Below are 22,159 nucleotides of genomic sequence, written 5' to 3'. Positions count from 1 at the left end.
CTGCTGCTGCCTGAGAAAGTGCCGGGTAGGGGTACGGAGCGGGGCTCTAGGCATCAGACCAAGTGGATGTCAAAACCAGGAGGGCTCCCTAGCCTTGGGGGAGGGGACTTCCGTAATCTGGGGCTGTTCTGGGGAGTCCCTGCTGGACTTCTACAATACATCCCCAGCAAATCCTACATGGCGGGGCAAACGCCGGGGTCTGACTTTGGTAGTTGACACTCCAAGTTTGTTTCGTGCCTTGTGGCTGGCGTGGGAAGAAAATGAAATAAGAATCGTTAACTTTTCCACATTCCCGCTGTCTGTACGCGGAAAGGCGGTACCCAGCGCTAGGGACCAGTAGGGGTTGTCCTCCCCTCCTCTCCTTTCTTATGGCGTGGCCGGGAGGCTGCGGCGCCAACGCGAGCCAAAAGAGCGCTCGCGGGCCCGGGCCCCGCGCTCGCGGCTCCCGGGGGAAGCCGCGTTGCCAGGTTGGGTTTTAACGCCTCCGCCCGCGCACAGATTGTCCCGGGCTGAAGGCGCCACCGCTGGCGCTCAGGCGCGAGCCGCCCCGCCCGCGCGGCGGTCCTCCTACTCCACCCCGCCTTCCCTCCGCACCTTCACAGTCGCCCCTTAGCCCCACCCCGGCCACGCGCCTCCCCGACTTCTGGCCGGCTTCAGAGCCTCGGGAGCCCTGGGTGTGGGGTCGCCATCCCGGCCCGGCCGCCGCCTCCGAGCAGTCGACGCGGGGCTCCAGGCCTGAAGCGGGCGGGGAGGCAGGATGCAGGCGTGCGGGGGCACCGCGGCAGGTCGCCGGGCCTTCGACAGCATTTGCCCCAATAGGATGCTGGATCCGCGAGGCCGGCCGTTCGGCAAGCCCGGGAAGCTGGAGAGGAAGGTGGGGCCGCGGAACGGAGCCGGGCAGGGTCCTCACACTCCCGGCAGTGAGGGCTGACCCGCGCTCACCGTTTCTGTGCCCGGCTAGTTCGCCCCTGGGCGGAAGCTCTTTCTCGGTAGCAGCGGCAGCAGCCCGGTGTCGGTGTACGAGGATCCCCCAGACGCCGATCCCGCTGCGCTACCAGGTGATACCGGTGGTCCTTGCGCAACCCCTCGGGTTCCCCACGCCAGGTGGGTGGGGCGCGCGGGGCTCAGAATAGCTTTTCTCCCTGGGGTTTCGGAGTCCTGGCAGCGATGCCAGCGGCGAGCCCTTGCGGGGAGGCTTAGGGTCCGCCCGGCGCGTGTCTCCGGTTCTCCCCGCGCAGCCCTCACCACCATAGACCTGCAGGACCTCGCTGACTGCTCCTCGTTACTCGGGTCCGACGCGCCGCCTAGCGGTAATTCGGCCGCCTCACAGGTACCTCTCCTGGCGGAAACTCGCGGCCTCTCGAAGGCCAAACTTCGATTCGGGAGTCAGTTCTCAAGTTGCCTCAAAGAATCCTTTTGGGTGGGGAGCGCAGACACATCTGGCTAGCGGGGGGAGATGTCCTGCAGAAATCCAAGCCTCGAGGATTAGAACTTCCTCCTCCCTCCTAGTATGTTAACGGTGGCCGCATTCTCAGAACTGTTTTGACCAACTCTGGACAGGGAAGCTCATCTGGAGGGCTCCCCTGCCAGACGGGTCTCCCATTCCCCTCCCCATCTATTCCTTGGAGCTGCGATAAAGCAACGTGGAGGTTGCGCACTGAGGGACCAGGTGGGTAGATGGGAGCAAACGTTGCTCTCTGGGCACCTATCTGTTCTCCCAACATGCCTTTCCAGGCCATTCATTAACCATTTTCATTCCCTGGATGTCTAAGGAGTGTAGAGATCGGAGAATAACTTCTCGATCAAGACTGGAAAAAACGAAGAGAATTTACATTTGGAGGAAGTGGGAAGAGTGACAGATGACTCGAAGAAATCTGACTGAAAACGTTGCTCTCTACAGAGATGGCCCTTCAGCAGTTGGGTACTTTATAAAAGTCCTTTTCGCCCCCTGCAAAGGCTGCTGTCACTTACTCCCATGGGGCAAAGAGGCATTTCCCCCCAAAAACCTATCTTCTTACTTGCATCCCATTTCTACCACTTGCCATGGCTGAGACTCCCCAGCCAGATGATGGCGCTTCCCAGCACTGGTGTCTGGGAGGCCAGAAGCCTGCCTCATCGATGGATATGAATGCATCCATCGATGCATATGAATGGATATGAATAGCTAGATGCAACCTCCAGGAAGGGTGTCAGTTCCAGGTTCCTGGCAGCACGTGCTGGAGATATGAGGTTTCAAGGGGAACAGACCAAGTACAGAACTCTCCAGAGGAAATGACCACCTCCTACAACTGGGGTTGGTGTGGTGGAGCAAATCTTCCCAGGGCCTCTCTAAGTGCCTCTTAGAATTGGGATAGAGCCTAAGGAGACTCAGGGTAGGTGGCAACTGAGAGCAGAGATTGTAAAGGCAACAGGTAAGAGTGGGAATTGCCCTGCAAAGGCCATTCTCCTGTTCTTTTAGGGTCTGGATGCTCAAATGAAAAAAGACAATACATAAGCATCTTTCAACGGACCCAGAGGGCTACATCACGCCCTTACTCCAACATGTTTATTTTGCAAGAAAAAAGCCAAACCAAACCAAACCAAACAACAACAACAACAAAACCAAGCAGGCTCTTGCTGAATTTTTGCTTATGTATACAGAACTTAAATTTGACATCACGCTCTGCGTTAAGTTTTTTGGTTTTGTTTTGTTTTTGTTTTTTGGCTGCTGTTTGTGTTGGAGAAATGCCAGGTTTTTACCTAATTGGGAAGATAGGATTCAAAGTTTCAAGGACAGAGCTCATGCCCGATGGCCCAAGCAAGAGGTCCAGGATTTTTCCCGCGGGAAGGCAGAACTGGTACAGAAGGAGATATATCCCTAGGGTAAGATTCTGTGGGGGAACCCCCTGGCCAGTGCACACTCTGGTTACATTTCTCCTTCCTGTTGGGGAAAGTGGACAGAGAGAGGAAGTGCTCTACAAGTGTTGGAGGTCCAGAATAGGCTAAGACCTGGGATAGCACAGGAGGAAGCATTTCCTGGGTGCCTGTCCCTGAGTTGGCCTCTAGTCTCCTCATGGTAAGGGCTTTTCTCTACTGAGAGGGAGCCCTTTTAGCCCTTGGGAAATGTCTCATTTCTGACTCCTTCAACCAGGGAAGAACTTGTGCTTCAGGATTTGTCTGGGGCCCTCAGTCTTTCCTTTCTAAGCTCCCTTCCCCTTACAGACTCATTTCTTAACTGGTGCTAGAGGTCTCCCTGGTTGAAGCTCTCCTCCCTGAAGGAAACTGATACTTGTACATTCTTTGAAGTTAGAGTCAGAATAAGTTCCTCTTCTCAGAAGTATCTGAATAGTAAAGAAGGGTGTTTGGGAGAAGAATATGATTAACCCAAAGGAATAAAAAAATTGATAATAGTGGAATCAGTAGAATAGATATTTCTGATGGGCATACTGGATGCACCCATCACACCGTGCTCCTTGAGAGGCTTCTTTCCCCTTCCCAGAACTGTCTTCATTGGAAACCAGGCTTTCCTAAAAGAGAAATAAAAGCTAGAGGCAATGAGGTATAGAGGAAAGAGGACTGAAATAGGCACCAGCATTCTGGGGCAGAAGCTCCAGTTTCACTATTTCAGAGCTGGGTGGCTTTCGACAACGCGATTTCTCTGCGCTTCAGCTTCTCCATCATGGGAGGAGTCACTTCCTGGGCCCTGCCTGCTTCCTACATTGGTGTGAGAATTAACAGAGAGACTCGATGTAAAAGTTTGTGTCAACTCTGTCCACGAATTAAGGGAATAAGAAGTTTCCTGGTCACCAGCCTTTTACAGTCTCCTTCCGTCTCACGCACCCAGGCACATTGCAGGAACCGAGGAGTGTGTCCAGTCCAAGATGCTGGTGATGCATCACGCCGTACGGGAAAAGTCAACTCCAACTTTTTGAGAAACAGAAGAGCAAGAGGGTCCACGCCTGCTGCGTGCTGAACAGAAGCACTTTCCATAGCATCCCTGGCCCCTCATATCTTCGCCTACCTTTTCTCTTTCTGTGTGGGGAGAGGTGGTTTAGTTGTGACTGAGCCTTGGCGGGATACGCGGACTCGAGTTACTGCTTTGGATGCCCCTGCACGCTGGCGGGTCTTGGGAGGAAGGACGGTGTGTCCGTACGCCAGGCTCTCAGCTCTTAGAGCTGTGGCTCCTTGGCCTGTGGGAGGTAAGTCGGGGCTGAAGGTCTGCGGGCGCACTAGCAACGCGCCTGGTTGGCTGGTGACCGGCCAATGAGGCGACGCCGGACTGTGCAGGCTGCCAGAGGCCGGGCGCGGGGCGGCTGTGCTGCGCGCAGCAGGACCGACGCGCGACGCAGCAGCGCGCAGTTTCAGCGCCCGGCAGGACCCTCGCGACCGGGTCCCCGCTTCGTGCGTCCCTCTCCCCACCATGGCAGTGCAGGCCTGCTGGATTCCGTGTCTCGGGCAGGGCTTTGATTTTCAGGTACAAGTTTCCGCTGCGAACGCGAGTGCATGCAGACCTGCCATCGAGCCCGGGGGGTTAACTGTCGGTCTAGGAAGTGTTCCAGACCCGCCAGACTCAACATTAACTAGTTTGTACCTCTGGTTTGTTTCAGAACCACTCCCTGCAAACGGCAGCGGACTTCGATCTGCAGGATTTCAGAGACACCGTGGATGATCTCATTGCAGGCAAGTGCAATCTCTTTGCAGTTAAATAACGGCGGGGGTGTCCTCTACCCCTCAAATCTGACTAGTTCGGATTTCGTGGTCCTGAAAGTGGTAAACCCTGTACCTGTCAACGACTCGCCAGCAACTCATCAAAGGGTCTGGCTCATCCATATTTAACCCCCCCCCCTTTTCCTAATGGAGAAGATGAGTCGCTGGATCTATAGCGCTTTCTCAGTTTGCCCATGTGAGTTCTGGGAGAGAGAACCCTACGCTGTGATGTGGGCTGGAAGACGCTGAGTGACAGGAGTGTGCAGAGTAGGGCATTTGTGTGACTTCAGGCAAGTTTGACCTGGCCACCGTGGAAATTCAGTTCAGATCATCTCAACAGGCATTTATTGAGCGCCTGCTGTGTATGTAGAGGATATCAGGAAGAGCCTGGGGATCGTAGGGATTGCAGAGTGAGGGGTGCTTTATTAATAAAGAAAAATCACGTAAACCCTACAGCCGCGTGATATTTTGTCCCTGCAGTGAGCTGGGCACGAGTCTGAGGCTGCAAACCTAGCTCCCTCTCTTCCTCTTCATCAGACTCATCCTCTTTGATGTCGCCTCCCCTGGCGGGCGGAGACTTCCCCTTCTCTCCTTGCGACGTACTGCCGTTTGGTCCCTGTCTCTCCCCACAAGCCTTGCAGTCACCGCCGCTGCGCCCTCCCGACGTGCCCCCGCCAGAGCAGTACTGGAAGGAGGTGGCCGACCAGAACCAGAGGGCGTTGGGGGACGCACTCGTGGAGAATAACCAAGTAGGGACACTGGGCTGGTGTCCAGGAGTCCTTGGGGCGGGGGCAGGGCATGGGGCCCCGGGAGGAAGCGGAGTTGCAGGAGCGGGAATGAGCCCCCTTGGACGTTAGAACCAGTGGACGAGTTTACGTAGCTGCTGTTGCTCCACTGGTTCTACCTCAGTTTACAACGTCACGAAGTGGGAATAATCTTACCCACCAGATTTTTAATAGGGCCACCAATATTTACTGAAGGCTTTCTATATGCCTGGTATTGTGCTTACCAATTTACTTTTCTCATGAATTACTCACAGCCATTGAGCTAGATACTTTTACCAGCCCCATTTTACAGATAAGGAAACTGACTTATAGGAAGGCTGAACTTCTGTATCTGCCTGTTGCCCAAGTCAGCACTCCTCACCGCTACACTGAGGATTAACTGAGAAACATTTTGTCTAAGTGCTCTGTAAAAATAAATAAATAAATAAATAAATAAATAAAATTATCATTCTCACCAGTGTAAACGTCCTTGGGGCCCCAGTTTCTAATTAGACGTTAGGATCTGGGTTCACTTTATGAAGAGTGTACAGGCGAGACCGAGCAGGGTAGCCTATCCCTGAATGTTTGGGTCTCCTCCTGCAGCTGCACGTGACGTTGACCCAGAAACAGGAGGAGATCGCCTCACTGAAGGAGCGGAACGTGCAACTGAAGGAACTCGCCAGTCGGACACGGCACCTGGCCTCGGTGCTGGATGTAAGTGGGGCGCGCGCGTGTAGAACACTGCAGGAAGTCGGAAATGTTCTGTGCACCTCCCACCCAGCTCCCGGTGTTGGGAGCCGGCGGAGGTCGGGGAACAGAGAGGACCGCTGGGAGCTCGCTGAGTCACTTGCAGGTGTTGCCTAAGTCGGCCGAGTCGCGCAGTTCGAAGTGCGCCCAGGTCTCCTTTGAGCGCCCAGCACGAGGCGAGTCCGGATGGCCCCAGGGCGGCGCTCCTCCCCATCTTTTTGTAGAAGCTGATGATCACACAGTCCCGGGATTGCGGGGCGGCAGCCGAGCCCATCCTGCTCAAGGCGACTTCCAAAAGGAGCCTGGAGGAGTTGTTCAGCGCTGCGGGGCAGGATTGCGCGGAAGTGGACGCCATCCTGAGGGAGATTTCTGAGCGCTGCGATGAAGCGCTGCAGAGCCGCGATCCCAAGCGGCTTCGGCTGCAGCCCGAGCCCCCGAGCACGGACGGCAGGCCCGGGAACCTGCACGGCGCCTTCCGGGGGCTGCGCCCAGACTGCAGCCGGAGCGCGCTGAACCTGAGCCACAGTGAGCTGGAGGAGGGCGGCTCCTTCAGCACCTCCATCCGCAGCCACAGCACCATCCGTACCCTCGCTTTCCCCCAGGGCAATGCCTTCACCATCCGGACAGCCAACGGGGGTTACAAATTCCGCTGGGTCCCCAGTTGAGCTGGGATGTGGTCCTCCGAAACACTGCCTTCTATCCAAACTGAAGCCCCTGTAGGCTAAACGGGAGTAGCTGAAACCTGGTTTCTCAGAAGAACTCCACTTGCAGGGCCGACGCCAGCCTGAAACTTTTTTTTCAGGAACAAAAACGTTTTGATACTGATGCACTGTAAAATTCTGGTACAAAATACTGTCTAGTCCCTCCCCTTTTCACAGCGAAACCGTGTGTGTATGTGCGTGTGTGTGCTTGCATATGTATGTGTATACATACACTTATATGTCACAGTCAATTTTTAAAGTATTTATTTTTAGCAGCTTTGAATTACGTACTTTTTAGAGCTGGAAGGGACCTAAAAACCACTTAGGTATTTTATAATTATAATAATGCCCTACTTTCATACGAAGCAAAAGGAGGCTCTAAGAAGTTAAGCAATTTTCTACAAAGAGAAGCGTCATGGGAACCTTCCAAGTGCTCTCGCTAGTCTTTTAAAGATTGTAGGTCCAGAGGCCAGGTCTCTGGGTGAACGTTTCAATACATCACTCACTTCCCCTTATCACTTAATTTTGTTACGATTGGAATCTTTCATTTTAGCTGCCAGAATAAAAAATTAGGAGAGGTTAGGGTTAGGAATTCCTAAACCCTTGTCTTAGGGCAGGCAATAAAACAGAGGAAGGTGAAGATTCTCAGAGTCGATGGGTTATTGACAAAACAGGTGCTAAACACGTTTGTTTGTAATGATCATTTACATAATTTTGTAAGATTTATGATAAATGTTTATATTAATTATGTATAGTTTTATTTGTCTAGACAGAATAACCACAGAAAAAGCAAACTTAGTAAGAAACACACATTGTTTTAAGAAAATGGTACATCCCACATGAAAAAGAATGTGCATATTTTAGGGTGTTCATATTTTGGGGGGGCAGAAACCAAGTGTGGAAACCTTGGTAAAAGTAAAACTATCTATTTGAATTCCATGGATAAAACTGGGGTACACATTCATGTTTTATATTTCTTGGCTTCATCTTCTAAGAAAAACTTAGGTGTTATATGGTGCCTTCGCTTTGCCTTTTCTTTATCCCCTTTTGCGTAGGCTTCCTTTTTCTACTCTGTTGTGAAGTTTTGTTAATAGAGTATGTCAAGTCGTGATTTGTCCTAAGCTCCACAGTTCTCAACAAGAGGGCTGCTTCTTGCGTTTGGGGGCTCAGCATGGGCAAGTGTCCAACCCTGTTACACCGCATTGCTGGTTCTGCCATCCGAATGCCATCTGAATGGAGAGATCAGGTAACAGGTGAGCTGGGCAGGCTGGCGGAACCTGCTTCTCCAGTTTGTCCTGTGTAACTGTTATCTGTATTTAAATGGCCATTTTGAAAACAAACAAGAAAGTGATAAAATAGAGCACATTTCCTCATACTTTGTCTAACAAATGGACTCTTACAAAATACACTGGATGGTTCAGAATTCTTTTTTTTTTAAATTTATTTATTTTATTTATTTTTATTTTTGGCTGTGTTGTGTCTTCATTGCTGCACGCAGGCTTTCTCTAATTGTGGCGAGTGGGTGCTACTCTTAGTTGCGGTGCGTGGGTTTCTCATTGCGGTGGCTTCTCTTCTCGCGGAGCACGGGCTCTAGGCACGTGGGCCTCAGCAGTTGTGGCTCACGGGCTCCAGAGCACAGGCTCAGTAGTCGTGGCGCACGGGCTTGGCCGCTTCACCGCATGTGGGATCCTCCCGGACCAGGGCTCGAACCCGCGTCCCCTGCATTGGCAGGCAGATTCCCAACCACTTTGCCACCAAAGAAGCCCCCATAATCTTTTTGTCAGCGTAAATATAAAGTTACTACAGTTCAGCATCAGAAGAAACAGAAAACAAAAACAAAACCCCTTGTTTCAAGAAACAATCAGCTTGTTAAAAGTTCTTTTCCTCTCCACTCCTCAGTTAGTATCTTCATAATGCATTAGCTTCAATGACAGAAAACTTAAAAAATTATCTATATGTATTTTTCTATTTGTCTTATGCCTGGAATTTTAAAAATTACAGGAGCTATCAAGACTTCTGTGCGTGGTAGTAGGTGGTTTTACGGCCTTCCCCATGCTGAATGAGCCCACAAACCAGAGCTTCTTTGACCTGGTGTTTTCCTCACTTCTTTGGGAAGCTAACCACCCAATGACTGAGTGCTTATACTAGCAATGAAGGGAGCTGTGCCCACTGATTTATGTCCTTACATTCCTTACATGGTGCGAATTCTTTGTACTGCTTGTTGCTGATTTAGTAGGAAACCTCAGTTAGAGCAACTTTAAACCAAATCTTAGCCATTGTCTCCATGATTCTTTGAGCCTATATTCAGCTATGTGATCTAGCCTAGCTCAGGAAGACATGTTAGCCTGAAATTATCCCAATAATTCCTTCATTTCAAATAGGACCAGGCACTGTTCAAGGTGTTCAGGAGATAGTCATGAACAAACCCAATTCCTTGCTGTCATGAAGCATGCATTCTAGTGGGGGAGACAGATACTGAACAAATAGTATATAATGTCTGACAATTAACATGTTATATAGAAAATAAAGCAGAGTCTGGGGATAGGATGTGACAGGAATTATTATTTTAGATAACATGGTTGGAGTGTTTCTAAACAGTTTCTATAGCAGCAAAATCAGTTTAAAAAAAGAGGCACACACACTTTAACTGAATTATTTTTTAAGGAAGTGACCTCATAATTGCAACACTTAGATGTTGTTCTAAAGTAGTGGTTCTTAAATTGTAGCATGTATCAGAATCATCTATAGGGCTTATTAAAACCCAGCTTGCTGGGCCCCATCACCAGAGTTTCTGATTCAGTGAGTCTGGGTAAAGCCTGAGAATGTGAATTTCTAACAAGCTGCCAGGTGATGTTGATGCCTGGGTCTAGGACCACCTTTGAGACCACTGTTGTAAAGAAACTTTTTAAAGATCACTTTAAAAAGGTTAAAACAAACAAAAACCAATTCACCTGATGTTATGCAAATAATTCTTGTGATTTAGGATTAAGTTTTTAATGATAGAAACCATACTACATTCAAACAAGGGCTATATTTCAAAAAGTTGGAAGCGACAATAATGTGCTTTGAAAAATGATGTTAGATGACCCAGAAGGTAGCTTCAATGATGAAATGAATACCTTCAATGAAGGACTTGTTGTTGAAGATAAGTGTGAAGAGTCTGAATAAAATTACTTATGAAATGTGTTAAAGAAGCTCAATTCAATTGACCCCTACTGTGGGCAGAGAGATCAGGACCTAGTCCTAATTCTTCTAATTAACTCAAAGGTCACTTAGAAGAATAATACATAACAGTTGAAGAATTATGGTATCATTAATTTATAATATTAGCTAATGATATTTTTGTGTCTATGTTTAACCTAAAGGAGAACTAGGCAGTATAATGATATTTAAAGAATTTAAAATTATTTGGAGCAATGATATGACCAATAAGGGATTAATATCCAACATATATAAACAGCTCATACAACTGAACATCAAAAAAACAAACAACCCAATTAAAAAATGGGCAGAAGAATTGAATATACATTTTTCCAAACAGGAAATGTAGATGGCCAACAGGCACATGAAAAGATTCTCAACATCGCTAATCAACAGAGAAATGCAAATCAGAACCACAATGAGATATCACCTCACACCTCTAGAATGGCTATCATCAAAAAGAACAAAAATAACAAATTTGGCGAGGATGTGGAGAAAAGAGAATCCTTGTGCACTGTTGGTGGGAATGTAAATTGGTGCAGCCACTGTGGAAAACAGTATGGAGGTTTCTCAAAAAACTAAAAATAGAACTACGATATGACCCAGCAATTCCGCTCCTGAGTATATACTTAAAAACCCCCAAAACACTAACTCAAAAAGATACATGCACCCCAATTTTCATAGCAGCATTATCTACAATTGCCAAGACATGGAAACAATCTAAATGTCCATCAACAGATGCATGGATAAAGAAGATATGGGGGTATATATACAATGGAATATTATTCAGCCATTAAAAACAATTTTGCCATTTGCAACAACATGGATGGACTTGGAGGGCATTATGCTAAGTGAAGTAAGTCAGACAGAGAAAGACAAACACTGTATGATATCACTTATATGTGGAATCTAAAAAATACAACAAACTAGTGAATACAACAAAAAAGAATCAGACTCATAGGTATAGAGAACAAACTAGTAGTTACCAGTGGGGAGGGAGAAAGGGGGAATATAGGGGTGGGGGAGTGGGAGGTACAAACTATTGGGTGTAAGATAGGCTCAAGGATGTATTGTACAGCACAGGGAGTAAAGCCAATATTCTGTAATAACTGTAAGTGGAAAGTAATTTTTAAAAATTATATAAAAATAAAAGTATTTTTAAAAAGACACTAAATTTTGATAATAAAGATTCAAATTCATAAAAATAGTTCATGCACAAGCCAAAATGTTCACTTAACAAAAGAAAATCATTATATCAATAGTTTGCAGTTTACACTGGTTGTCTCTATTTTTTTTTTAATAGATCTTTATTGGAGTATAATTGCTTCACAATACTGTGTTAGTTTCTGTTGTACACCAAAGTGAATCAGCCATATGCATACATATGTCCCCATGTCCTCTCCCTCTTGAGCCTCCCTTCCATCCTCCCTGTCCCATCCCTTTAGGTCATGGCAAAGCACCGAGCTTATCTCCCTGTTCTATGCTGCTGCTTCCTACTAGCTAACTATTTTACGTTCAGTAGTGTATATACGTCGATGCTACTCTCACTTTGTCCCAGCTTCCTCCTCCCACCCCGTGTCCTCAAGTCCATTCTCTATGTCTACGTCTTTATTCCTGCCCTGTCACTAGGTTCATCAGTACCATTTTTTTTTTTTAGATTCCATGTATATGCGTTAGAATATGGTATTTGTTTTTCTCTTTCTGACTTACTCCACTCTGTATGACAGACTCTATATCCATCCACCTCACTACAAATAACTCAATTTCATTTCTATTTATGGCTGAGTAATATTCCATTGTATATATATGCCACATCTTCTTTATCCATTCATCTGTTGATGGACATTTAGGTTGGTTCCGTGTCCTGGCTACTGTAAATAGTGCTGCAGTGAACATTGTGGTACATGTATCTTTTTGAATTATGGTTTTCTCAGGGTATATGCCCAGTAGTGGGATTGCTGGGTCATATGGTAGTTCTATTTTTAGTTTCGTAAGGAACCTCCATACTGTTTTCCATAGTTGTTGTATCAATTCACATTCCCACCAACAGGGCAGGAGGGTTCCCTTTTCACCACACCCTTTCCAGTGTTTATTGTTTCTAGATTTTTTGATAATAGGCATTCTGACCAGTGTGAGGTGATACCTCATTGCAGTTTTGATTTGCATTTCTCTAATAATTAATGATGTCGAGCATCTTTTCATGTGCCTCTTGACCATCTGTATGTCTTCCTTGGCAAAATGTCTATTTAAGTCTTCCACCCATTTTTTAATTGGATTGGGTTTTTTTTGATATTGAGCTCCATGAGCTGTTTGTATATTTTGGAGATTAATCCTTTGTTGTTTCATTTGCAAATATTTTCTCCCATTCTGAGGGTTGTCTTTTTGTCTTATTTATGGTTTCCTTTGCTGCGCAGAAGCTTTTAAGTTTAATTAAGTCCCATTTGTTTATTTTTGTTTTTATTTCCATTACTCTAGGAGATGGGTCAAAAAAGATCTTGCTGTGGTTTATGTCAAAAAGTGTTTTCCCTATGTTTTCCTCTAAGAGTTTTATAATGTCTGGTCTTACATTTAGGTCTTTAATCCATTTGGAGTTTATTTTTGTGTATGGTGTTAGGGAGTGTTCTAATTTCATTCTTTTACATGTAGCTGTCCAGTTTCCCCAGCACCACTTATTGAAGAGGCTGTCCTTTCTCCATTGTATGTTCTTGCCTCCTTTGTCATGAATTAGGTGACCATATGTGCGTGGGTTTATCTCTGGGCATTCTATCCTGTACCATTGATCTACATTTCTGTTTTTGTGCCAGTACCATACTGTCTTGATTACTGTAGCTTTGTGGTATAGTTTGAAGTTGGGGAGCCTGATTCCTCCAACTCTGTTTTTCTTTCTCAAGATTGCTTTTGCTATTCGGGGTCTTTTGTGTTTCCATACAAATTGTAAAATTTTTTATTCTAGTTTTGTGAAGAATGCCATTGATAGTTTCATAGGGATTGCATTGAATCTGTAGATTGCTTTGGGTACTACAGTCATTTTCACAATGTTGATTCTTCCAATCCAAGAACATGGTATATTTCTCCATCTGTTTATGTCATCTTTGATTTCTTTCATCAGTGTTTTATAGTTTTCTGAGTACAAGTCTTTTGCCTTCTTAGGCAGGTTTATTCCTAGGTATTTTATTCTTTTTGTTGCAATGGTAAATGGGATTGTTTCCTTAATTTCTCTCTCTGATTTTTCGTTGTTGGTGTATTGGAATGCCAGAGATTTCTGTGCATTACTTTTGTCTCTGGCAACCTTACCAAATTCATTGATTAGCTCTAGTAGTTTTCTGGTGGCATCCTTAGGATTTTCTATGTATAGTACCATGTCATCCACAAACAGTGACAGTTTTATTTCTTTTCCAATTTGTATTCCTTTTATTTCTTTTTCTTCTCTGATTGCTGTGGCTAGGACTTCCAAAACTATGCTGAATAAGAGTGGTGAGAGTGGACATCCCTGTCTTCTTCCTGATCTTAGTGGAAATGCTTTCAGTTTTTCACCATTGAGTATGATGCTTGCTGTGGGTTTGTCATATATGGCTTTTATTATGTTGAGGTACGTTCCCTCTATGCCCATTTTCTGGAGAGTTTTTATCACAAATGGGTGTTGAATTTTGTCAAAAGCTTTTTCTACATCTATTGAGATGATCATATGGTTTTTATTCCTTAATTTGTTAATCTGGTGTATCACATTGATTGATTTGCATATATTGAAGAATCCTTGTGTTCTTGGGATAAATCCCACTTGATCATGGTGTATGATCCTTTTAATGTGCTGTTGGATTCTGTTTGCTAGTATTTTGTTCTGGATATTTGCATCTATGTTCATCAGTGATATTGGTCTATAATTTTCTTTTTTTTGTGATATATTTTTCTGGTTTTGGTATCAAGGTGATGGTGGCTTCATAAAATGAATTTGGGAATGTTCCTCCCTCTGCAATTTTTTGGGAGAGTTTGAGAAGGATTGGAGTTAGCTCTTCTCTAAATGTTTGATAGAATTCTCCTGTGAAGCCATCTTGTCCTGGACTTTTGTTTGTTGGAAGATTTTAAATTATGGTTTCAATTTCATTACTTGTGATAGGTCTGTTTATATTTTCTAATTCTTCCTGGTTCAGTCTTGGAAAATTGTACCTTTTCCAAGAATTTGTCCATTTCTTCATGGTTGTCCATTTTATTGGTACATAGTTGTTTGTAGTAGTCTCTTATAATCCTTTGTATTCCTGCGGTATCAGTTGTGATTTCTCCTTTTTCTTTTCTAATTTTATTGATTTGTGTCCTTTCCCTATTTTTCTGATGAGTCTAAGGGTTCATCCATTTTGTTTATCTTCTCAAAGAACTAGCTTTTAGTTTTATTGATCTTTGCTATTGTTTTCTTCTTTTCTATTTCATTTATTTCTGCTCTGATTTTTATGATTTTTTTCCTTCTAGTGACTTTGGATTTTCTTTGTTCTTCTTTCTCTAGTTGTTTTAAGTGTAGGTTTAGATTGCTTATTTGAGATTTTTCTTGTTTCTTGAGGTGAGATTGAATTGCTATACACTTCCCTCTTAGAACTCCTTTTGCTGTGTCCTGTTGGTTTTGTGTCATCATGTTTTCATTGTCATTTGTTTCTATGTATTTTTTAATTTCTTCTTTAATTTCTTCAGTGATCTCTTGGTTACTTAGTAGCTCACTGTTTAGCCTTCATGTATTTGGTTTTTTTTACAGTTTTTTTCCTGTAATTGACTTCCAATCTCAGTGTTGTAGTCAGAAAAGATACTTGATATGATTTCAACTTTCTTAAATTTTCCAAGGCTTGATTTGTGTCCCAAGATGTGATCTATCTTGGAGAATGTTCCATGCTCACTTGAGAAGAAATTGTATTCTGCCACTTTTGGGTGGAATGTTCTATAAATATCAATTAAATCTATCTGGTCTATTGTGTCATTTAAAGCTTGTGTTTCCTTATTTATTTGCTGTTTGGATGATCTGTCCATTGGTGTAAGTGGCGTGTTAAAGTCCCCTACTATTATTGTGTTACTGTGAATTTCTCCTTTCATGGTTGTTAGCATTTGCCTTAGGTATTGAGGTGCTCCTATGTTGGGTACATAAACATTATAATTGTTATATCTTCTTCTTGGATTGATCCTTTGATCATTTTGTAGTGTCTCTCCTTATCTCTTGTAACAGTCTTTATTTTAAAGTCTATTTATCTGATACGAGTATTGCTACTCCAGCTTTCTTTTGATTTCCATGTGCATGGGATATCTTTTTTCATCCCTTCACTTTCAGTCTGTATGTGTCCCTAGGTCTGAAGTGGGCCTCTTGTAAACAGCATATATATGGGTCTTGTTTTTGTATCCATTCATCCAGTCTGTGTCTTTTGGTTGGGGCATTTAATCCATTTACCTTCAAGGTTATTATAGATATGTATGCTCCTATTACCATTTTCTTAATTGTTTTGGGTTTGTTTATGTGGGTCTTTTTCTTCTCTTGTATTTCCCACCTAGAGAAGTTTTTTTAAGCATTTGTTGTAAAGCTGGTTCGGTGGTGTTGAATTCTCTTAGCTTTTGCTTGGTTGAAAAGCTTTTGAGTTCTCCATCAAATCTGAATGAGATCCTTGCTGGGTAGAGTAATCTTGGTTGTAGGTTTTTCTCTTTCATCACTTTAAGTATATCCTGCCACTCCCTTCTGGCCTGCAGAGTTTCTGCTGAAAAATCAGCTGATAACCTTATGGGGATTCCTTTCTATGTTATTTTTTTTGTTTTTCCCTTGCTGCTTTTAATATTTTTTCTTTGAATTTAATTTTTGTTAGTTTGATTAATATGTGTCTTGGTGTGTTTTTCCTAGCATTTATCCTGTATAGGACTCTCTGTGCTTCCTGGATTTGATTGACTATTTCCTTTCCCATGTTAGGGAAGTTTTCGACTATAATCTCTTCAAATATTTTCTCAGACCTTTTCTTTTTCTCTTCTTCTTCTGGGACCCCTATAATTTGAATGTTGGTGCATTTATTGTTGTCCCAGAGGTCTCTGATATTGTCTTCAATTCTTTTCATGCTTTTCCTTTATTCTGCTCCTCTGCAGTTATCTCCACCATTTTGTCTTCCAGCTCACTTATTCGTTCTTCTGCCTCAGTTATTCTGTTACTGATTCCTTCTAGTGTATTTTTTATTTCAGTTATTGTGTTGTTCATCTCTGTTTGTTTGTTATTTAGTTCTTTTAGACCTTTGTTAAACATTTCTTGTATTTTCTCAATCCTTGCCTTCATTCTATTTCCGAGATTCTGGATCATCTTTACTATCATTACTCTGAATTCTCTTTCAGGTAGATTGTCTATTTCCTCTTCATTTATTTGGTCTTGTAGGTTTTTACCTTGTTCCTTGATCTGTGACATATTTTTTTGCCATCTCATTTGTTGTTGTTGTTTTTTATGAGTGGGATTGTGTTCCCATCTTACTGGTTGTTTGGCCTGAGGCTTCCAACACTGGAGTTTGTAGGCTGTTGGGTAGAGCTGGGTCTTGATGCTGAGATGAGGACCTCTGTGAGACCTCATTCTGATGAATATTCCCTGGGATCTGAGGTTCTCTGTTAGCCCAGTGGTTCTGACATGGAGCTCCCACTACAGGAGCTTTGGCCTGACCCCTGGCTCATGAACCAAGATCCCACAAACTGCATGTGGTGGTAAAAAAAAAAAAAAAGAGAGAGAGAGAGGACAAAAACAAAGTAAAAAATAAAATTAGACTAGGAAACTATCAGATATGCTAGATAAGAATATAAAAATAAACATATAGATGAATCAACAACCGGAAGGTACAACAGTACCATAATAGTAAAAGAGAGAAGAGAAAAGAGAAAAAAAAAAAGGGGGGGACAAAAGGCTTTGGCTGTGGAGGGTGGGGCCTAGGCAAGGGCGAGGTTTGGGCAGTGGGCAGGGCCTATGCTTAGGACCCACAGGGCTGGAAAAGACCTTGGGGGCTGTGGATGGTGGGGCTTAGGCTCAAGGAACAGAAGGGGCCCAGGCGTGCCCCCCACCTCTGGTCTCAGAGGGTGGGGGATGTCACCTGGGAGCCCAGCAGGCTTCATGGGCTCAAGTGAGCAGGGCAAACGCCCTCTGCTCCTCTCCCACTTCTCCTGGAGGGCCCATCCCACCTGCCTCTCTTGATCTCCCCCACCTCCCTCCTATGCCCCCCGGACCTACATGGCCTGGAGGGGGCTTTGGAGTGGGGGTACTGGCCTGGGAGCTCAGCACGCTCCCCAGGCCAAGTGGGCCAGGCAATTGCCCTCTGCTCCTCTCCTGCTCCTCCTGGAGGGCCCCTCCCACCTACCTCTCCTGATCTCCCCGGCCTCAGGGGTGCCGATCCTGTCTGGCCTCCACTTCTCCTCCCCTCTCTGTCCCCACACATTCTACTGGTTCACTTGGGGGTTTCTCCCATCTCCTTGGGCGTCAGGGTCCCCTACCAGTGGCCAGCAGGCGCCCTAGTTGTGGGGAGACACTAACTCGTTGTCTTCCCACACCGCCATCTTGACTCCGCCCTCTCTACACTGGTTGTCACTATTTAAAAATTTACATACATGTGAAAATTCCAACCGTTCACTTAAAATGAGAGAATTGAAATAACTCAAGTTACGTTTCTTTGCTTAGTCACTCACTGCGCCAGCAATGTTCAGTTTTAATCTCCTGTTTAAATGCAAGAAAATGCAATACCGCAGGGATGAATGACATGAGCTTTGACTAATGCAAGCTCACAGAGCTCAAAACATTAGGAACTCTCTCTCTTGAAGACATGTAATTGAGTCCCTGTTTTTTGAGCAATGACTGTATGATGGAGATTTTCCCGATTAACTGTCAATGTTTATAAGAGGATAGGAAATGAAAGTGTGTTAATATGAAGCTTCCACCTATAGTATTAAAATTCAACAATGACCACAGAATTTAGAACTTAGACCAGCCAATAAAAGATTTCTTCAGATAGGAACATTTTATCCCAGATATTTAGAATTACCCATCCTACATAAAAGACTTGTAGTTGTTTTTTTTATTGTTTTGTTAAAGTCTCCAGACAATGTATCCTCTTAGTGCTGGCACTTGGAGTAGACAGACTGCTCCAGATGACCCTTAATATGCCACAGGGAGAAGTTGTGGCATTCCATTTTATTAGTTATTCATGAAAAAAATTATTTGGAGCAAGAATCATCGGCTGCGTGATCCTGTAGGTCACATGACTGAATCTAATCTGTTAATCTTACTGTGTCCTCCTTGAAGTAGATGCTGTGGGCTGAAATCTGTGCCATAAGTGATAAGCATGATGCCTTGGTTTCAGCATAGGGATTTATGGGACATGACAAAATTAGGGACTTGAAGCCACCTACATGTTGAAAACACTCACAAACAGGTTTCCCTAAATTAGTTCTTCCTTCTCCCCTCTCCCTTGTTCTCTCTCTCTGATCTTTGCATCTCACAGAAAAGAGCACCAGTACTATAAAGTCTGTGCCAGGCAGTTGAGATAGGAATGGAGTTTACTCGATTTTTAAGATAAGGGTTTATTTTCAACACATAATAAGTTGAGACAGGAGTTGCTAACATTTGTTTCAGCTGCTAATGATGCTGTCAATGAACCAGACTTTATCTTTCTGCTTTATGCCCCCCTAACTTGTTAGCAGTTTGTCCTCATGCTCAATGTTTCATGACCATAAGGTTACTGCTGTAGCTCCAGACATCATGTCTGCATTCAAGATAAAAATAAAGAGTACAAGGTTTCACAGATTGAAAGGGAAGACAAAAACTCTGCCAGAAAACCCCCAGGTGGACTTTCATTCAAGTCTCATAATCATACCTGAGCCCCTACTTGCAAGGGAGGCTGGGAATCTAGTTTCTCACTCTTCTAGCCAATATAGTGAAAGGTAGGCAAGGGAGAAGGGAGTTGGGAAAAGCTCTTACCCTATCTAACTAACAGTATCTGCCACAGAGGTTTAGTTGGTCTCAGTAATATAGGGAAACCTAAAGAGAAAAGACAGGAGGAATGTGTCCCCATGACACCAGAGCTTGGCCTCCCCAGCAGGAAGTGAGGTGGGCTTCCATCCTGAGAGAGGGCCCAGGATAGTTCTCGGCCTCCCTTGGGGACCTGGGAGCCTGAAAGGGAAGGAAGCACTCAGAGTGGTGCTGCAGCTGGAACCTGAGGCCTGGGTATGTGATGAGAGTCTTTGAGTGTGGGAGCCTCTGGGAATAAGATGAAGGAAGTGATTGGTACTCTGGTTGGATTCTCCTTAATACATTTCATCTTCATCTTTTAACTAAAAAAATGGAAATAAAAATTTTATGCAAGGAAAATATACTCATTGTAAATACAATGAAGTAACGAGTGGTAATGAAAGTACAGTGAAGTAACAAGTGGTAATCCTACCAACTAAAGATACTATTCTGAATATTTTGGTATATTTCCTTTCAGAAATTTTTAATGTATACACATATGTGAGTGCATAAGTATGTTTGTGTGTATTTAAAACTTGGATCCTCTATACATATTATTATTTTTTAAATAAATTTATTTATTTGTTTATTATTTATTTATTTTTGGCTGCATTGGGTCTTCGTTGCTGTGCTTGGGCTTTCTCTAGTTGCAGCGAGCAGGGCCTACTCTTCATTGCAGTGCGCAGGCTTCTCATTGCGGTGGCTCCTCTTTGTTGCGGAGCACAGGCTCTAGGCGCGCAGGCTTCAGTAGTTGTGGCTCACGGGCTCTAGAGCACAGGCTCAGTAGTTGTGGCTCACGGGCTTAGTTGCTCCGCAGCATGTGGGATCTTCCTGGACCAGGGCTCGAACCCATGTCCCCTGCATTGGCAGGTAGATTCTTAACCACTGCACCACCAGTGGAGTCCGGCAGGTGGATTCTTAACCACTGCATCAGCAGGGAAGTCCCTACATATTATTATTGAATAGCAACAATTGACCATTGTATAGAAATGGTCAAGGGTTCTGGAGTCACATAGAGATGGACGGTTGCTATCCTGGCCCTGCTGGGATGGGCCAGCTGGGTGACTTGAGTCTGAGAGCGGGCCGCATTCCTCAGTTTTGCAACTGGGACTATAGAAGTTGTGCGATTGATTGAGGTGATGCATCTCAAATGCTTGACACAGTACCTGTTACTTGATGAACACTATAGTTATCTGTTTGTATTAGTTTTCTATCGCCACTATAACAAATTACCATAAACTTAGTGCTTAAAACAACACAAATTTATTATCTCACAATTCTGTAGGTCAGAGATGGTTAAGCTGGGTTCTCTGCTCTGGATTTCTTGGAAATCAAGGTGTTGGCCGGGTTCTTATTTAGAAGCTCTGGGAGGACTCCATTTCCAAACTCAGTCTGATTGTTGGAAGAATCCAGTACCTTATGATTGCAGGACCGAGGTTCCCATTTCCTGGCTTGCTGCAAGCCAGGGACTTGTCTTTGCTCCTAGAGATGTCACTCTGGTCCTTGCATTTGGACGCCTATATATCAAAGCCAGCAATGTGTGTCAGATCCTTCCCACTGGAAGCTCTCTGACTTTCCCTTCTGCTGTATCTCTCTCTTGCTTCCAACTGGAGAAAATTGCCCAAGAAGTAAAACTATAAGCATGAGTTAGATGTCAAAAGTGTGGGCATGGGTTATCTGGAGAGCAAAAATGGTGTCCTTGCTCACGGCTGAATTCTGGAGCCTATTTGTCAAATGGAGGAAGCTAGAGAGCAGCTTTATTAATGAGTGCTGAAGACATTCACAACAGTTTAACCCTTCTAGACAATCGTGGGGAGGAAATCAAGAAACAGGGAAATAAATCCAGTTCTTGCTTCCCAGTGGAATTCCCTGTCTCAAGGTACCTCAGACTGAGTTATAGAAGGAAAGTTGCCAGGGTCCTGGAGGCATCTTTGTCCTGATGCTGTGCAAAAATTTCCCGTTGGGAAAAGATGCATTGATTTGAGAAGAGAGCATTTCATGCACATCTCAATGTCCTGCAACTCTGCCCAAGCCTAAAAATGCATCCTTATAATGTGACCACTAGCCTGTTAAAAATGCTATTTAAAAGTTCTACATTTTTTTCTAATTCATTGGGTTAACAGAGTTTTTCTTGCCATCCCAAGTACCTAACAGATCTTTTTCTGAGAAATTCCATTTTCATATTAAGGGATACCATCTTCATCCAGTACCTTTCTCTGTCTGGAGTGAAGTTTAATTCACTAATTTATTGAGGTTCTATATTTTATTTTCATCTAGTTGTTTATATTTTATTGCCACTTACATCCAAAATTGATCTGAGACCATTTGTAATGAAAACTTACATGAAATACGGCAGTTAAAGTTGAGTACCATTAAATGTAAGGAAATCAGCATAGTTAGGGTAGTAATAATTTGCTTTGATTCAATCATACCTACACTTAAAGACCTATAGCCTTCCTTTAGGCAAACACCTGTTCAAACTTGCATAACTAACAACTGTTTTCAATATTTACTTTTAGCTGCTTAACAAAACACAAGGTAAATCAGACATGACAACTATTTACATTTATTCGTACTGTACTGATGTAAGGGAAAAGAAACACCACAGATTTACTTAGGATTTATATGGGCAGTCAAGTAATAATTAGAAATTTCATTTAGGTATAGGATGTGGAAAATTCAATTATTTCTAAGCCATGCCATGGTTTAAAGCAAATACAAATACCATGTTCTGTGAGGGATAATGATAGCTTTGAGCACTTGTATAAGATCATGCCTAACTCTCAAGGCTTCAAGATTTGTCTTTCATTTATTTGTTTATAATGGAAATTCCTAATGTAGAAAATCCCTCTTGGGGTGCTTCCAAACTCATCATGATCGCCCCTTTTCTGGGAAGAGACCTGAGTACACAGGGCTGGGTCTGTTTAGTTTAGGTTGTCACCCCCCTCTTGCCCTCATCATCCACATCACCAACAAGGAGATTCTTTGGTTTTAAACAGAACTATTGAGATATATTTCACATACTATATAATTCGCTGATTTGAAATGTACAACTTAATGTTTTTTAGTATATTCAAGGG

At 44.0% G+C, this 22,159-nt stretch overlaps 1 protein-coding gene across 1 annotated transcript; it reads left to right on the top strand.

The window, feature by feature from the left end:
* The first annotated feature begins 695 nt into the window (after window positions 1-695).
* MCIDAS (multiciliate differentiation and DNA synthesis associated cell cycle protein) lies at window positions 696-16,815 on the top strand. Its single transcript, XM_082382584.1, has 7 exons — window positions 696-874; window positions 962-1,058; window positions 1,239-1,330; window positions 4,587-4,659; window positions 5,224-5,435; window positions 6,054-6,164; window positions 6,422-16,815. The coding sequence occupies exons 1-7, from the start codon at window positions 758-760 to the stop codon at window positions 6,860-6,862; spliced, it is 1,143 nt and encodes a 380-aa protein (XP_082238710.1). The 5' UTR covers window positions 696-757; the 3' UTR covers window positions 6,863-16,815.
* The last annotated feature ends 5,344 nt before the right edge of the window (window positions 16,816-22,159 follow it).

The sequence above is a fragment of the Balaenoptera borealis genome (genome assembly GCF_965194805.1).
Source record: "Balaenoptera borealis genome assembly, chromosome: 2".
Lineage (NCBI taxonomy): Eukaryota > Metazoa > Chordata > Mammalia > Artiodactyla > Balaenopteridae > Balaenoptera > Balaenoptera borealis.
The sequence above is the reverse complement of the archived record's forward strand: the minus strand, read 5'-3'. Positions and strand labels throughout refer to the sequence as shown.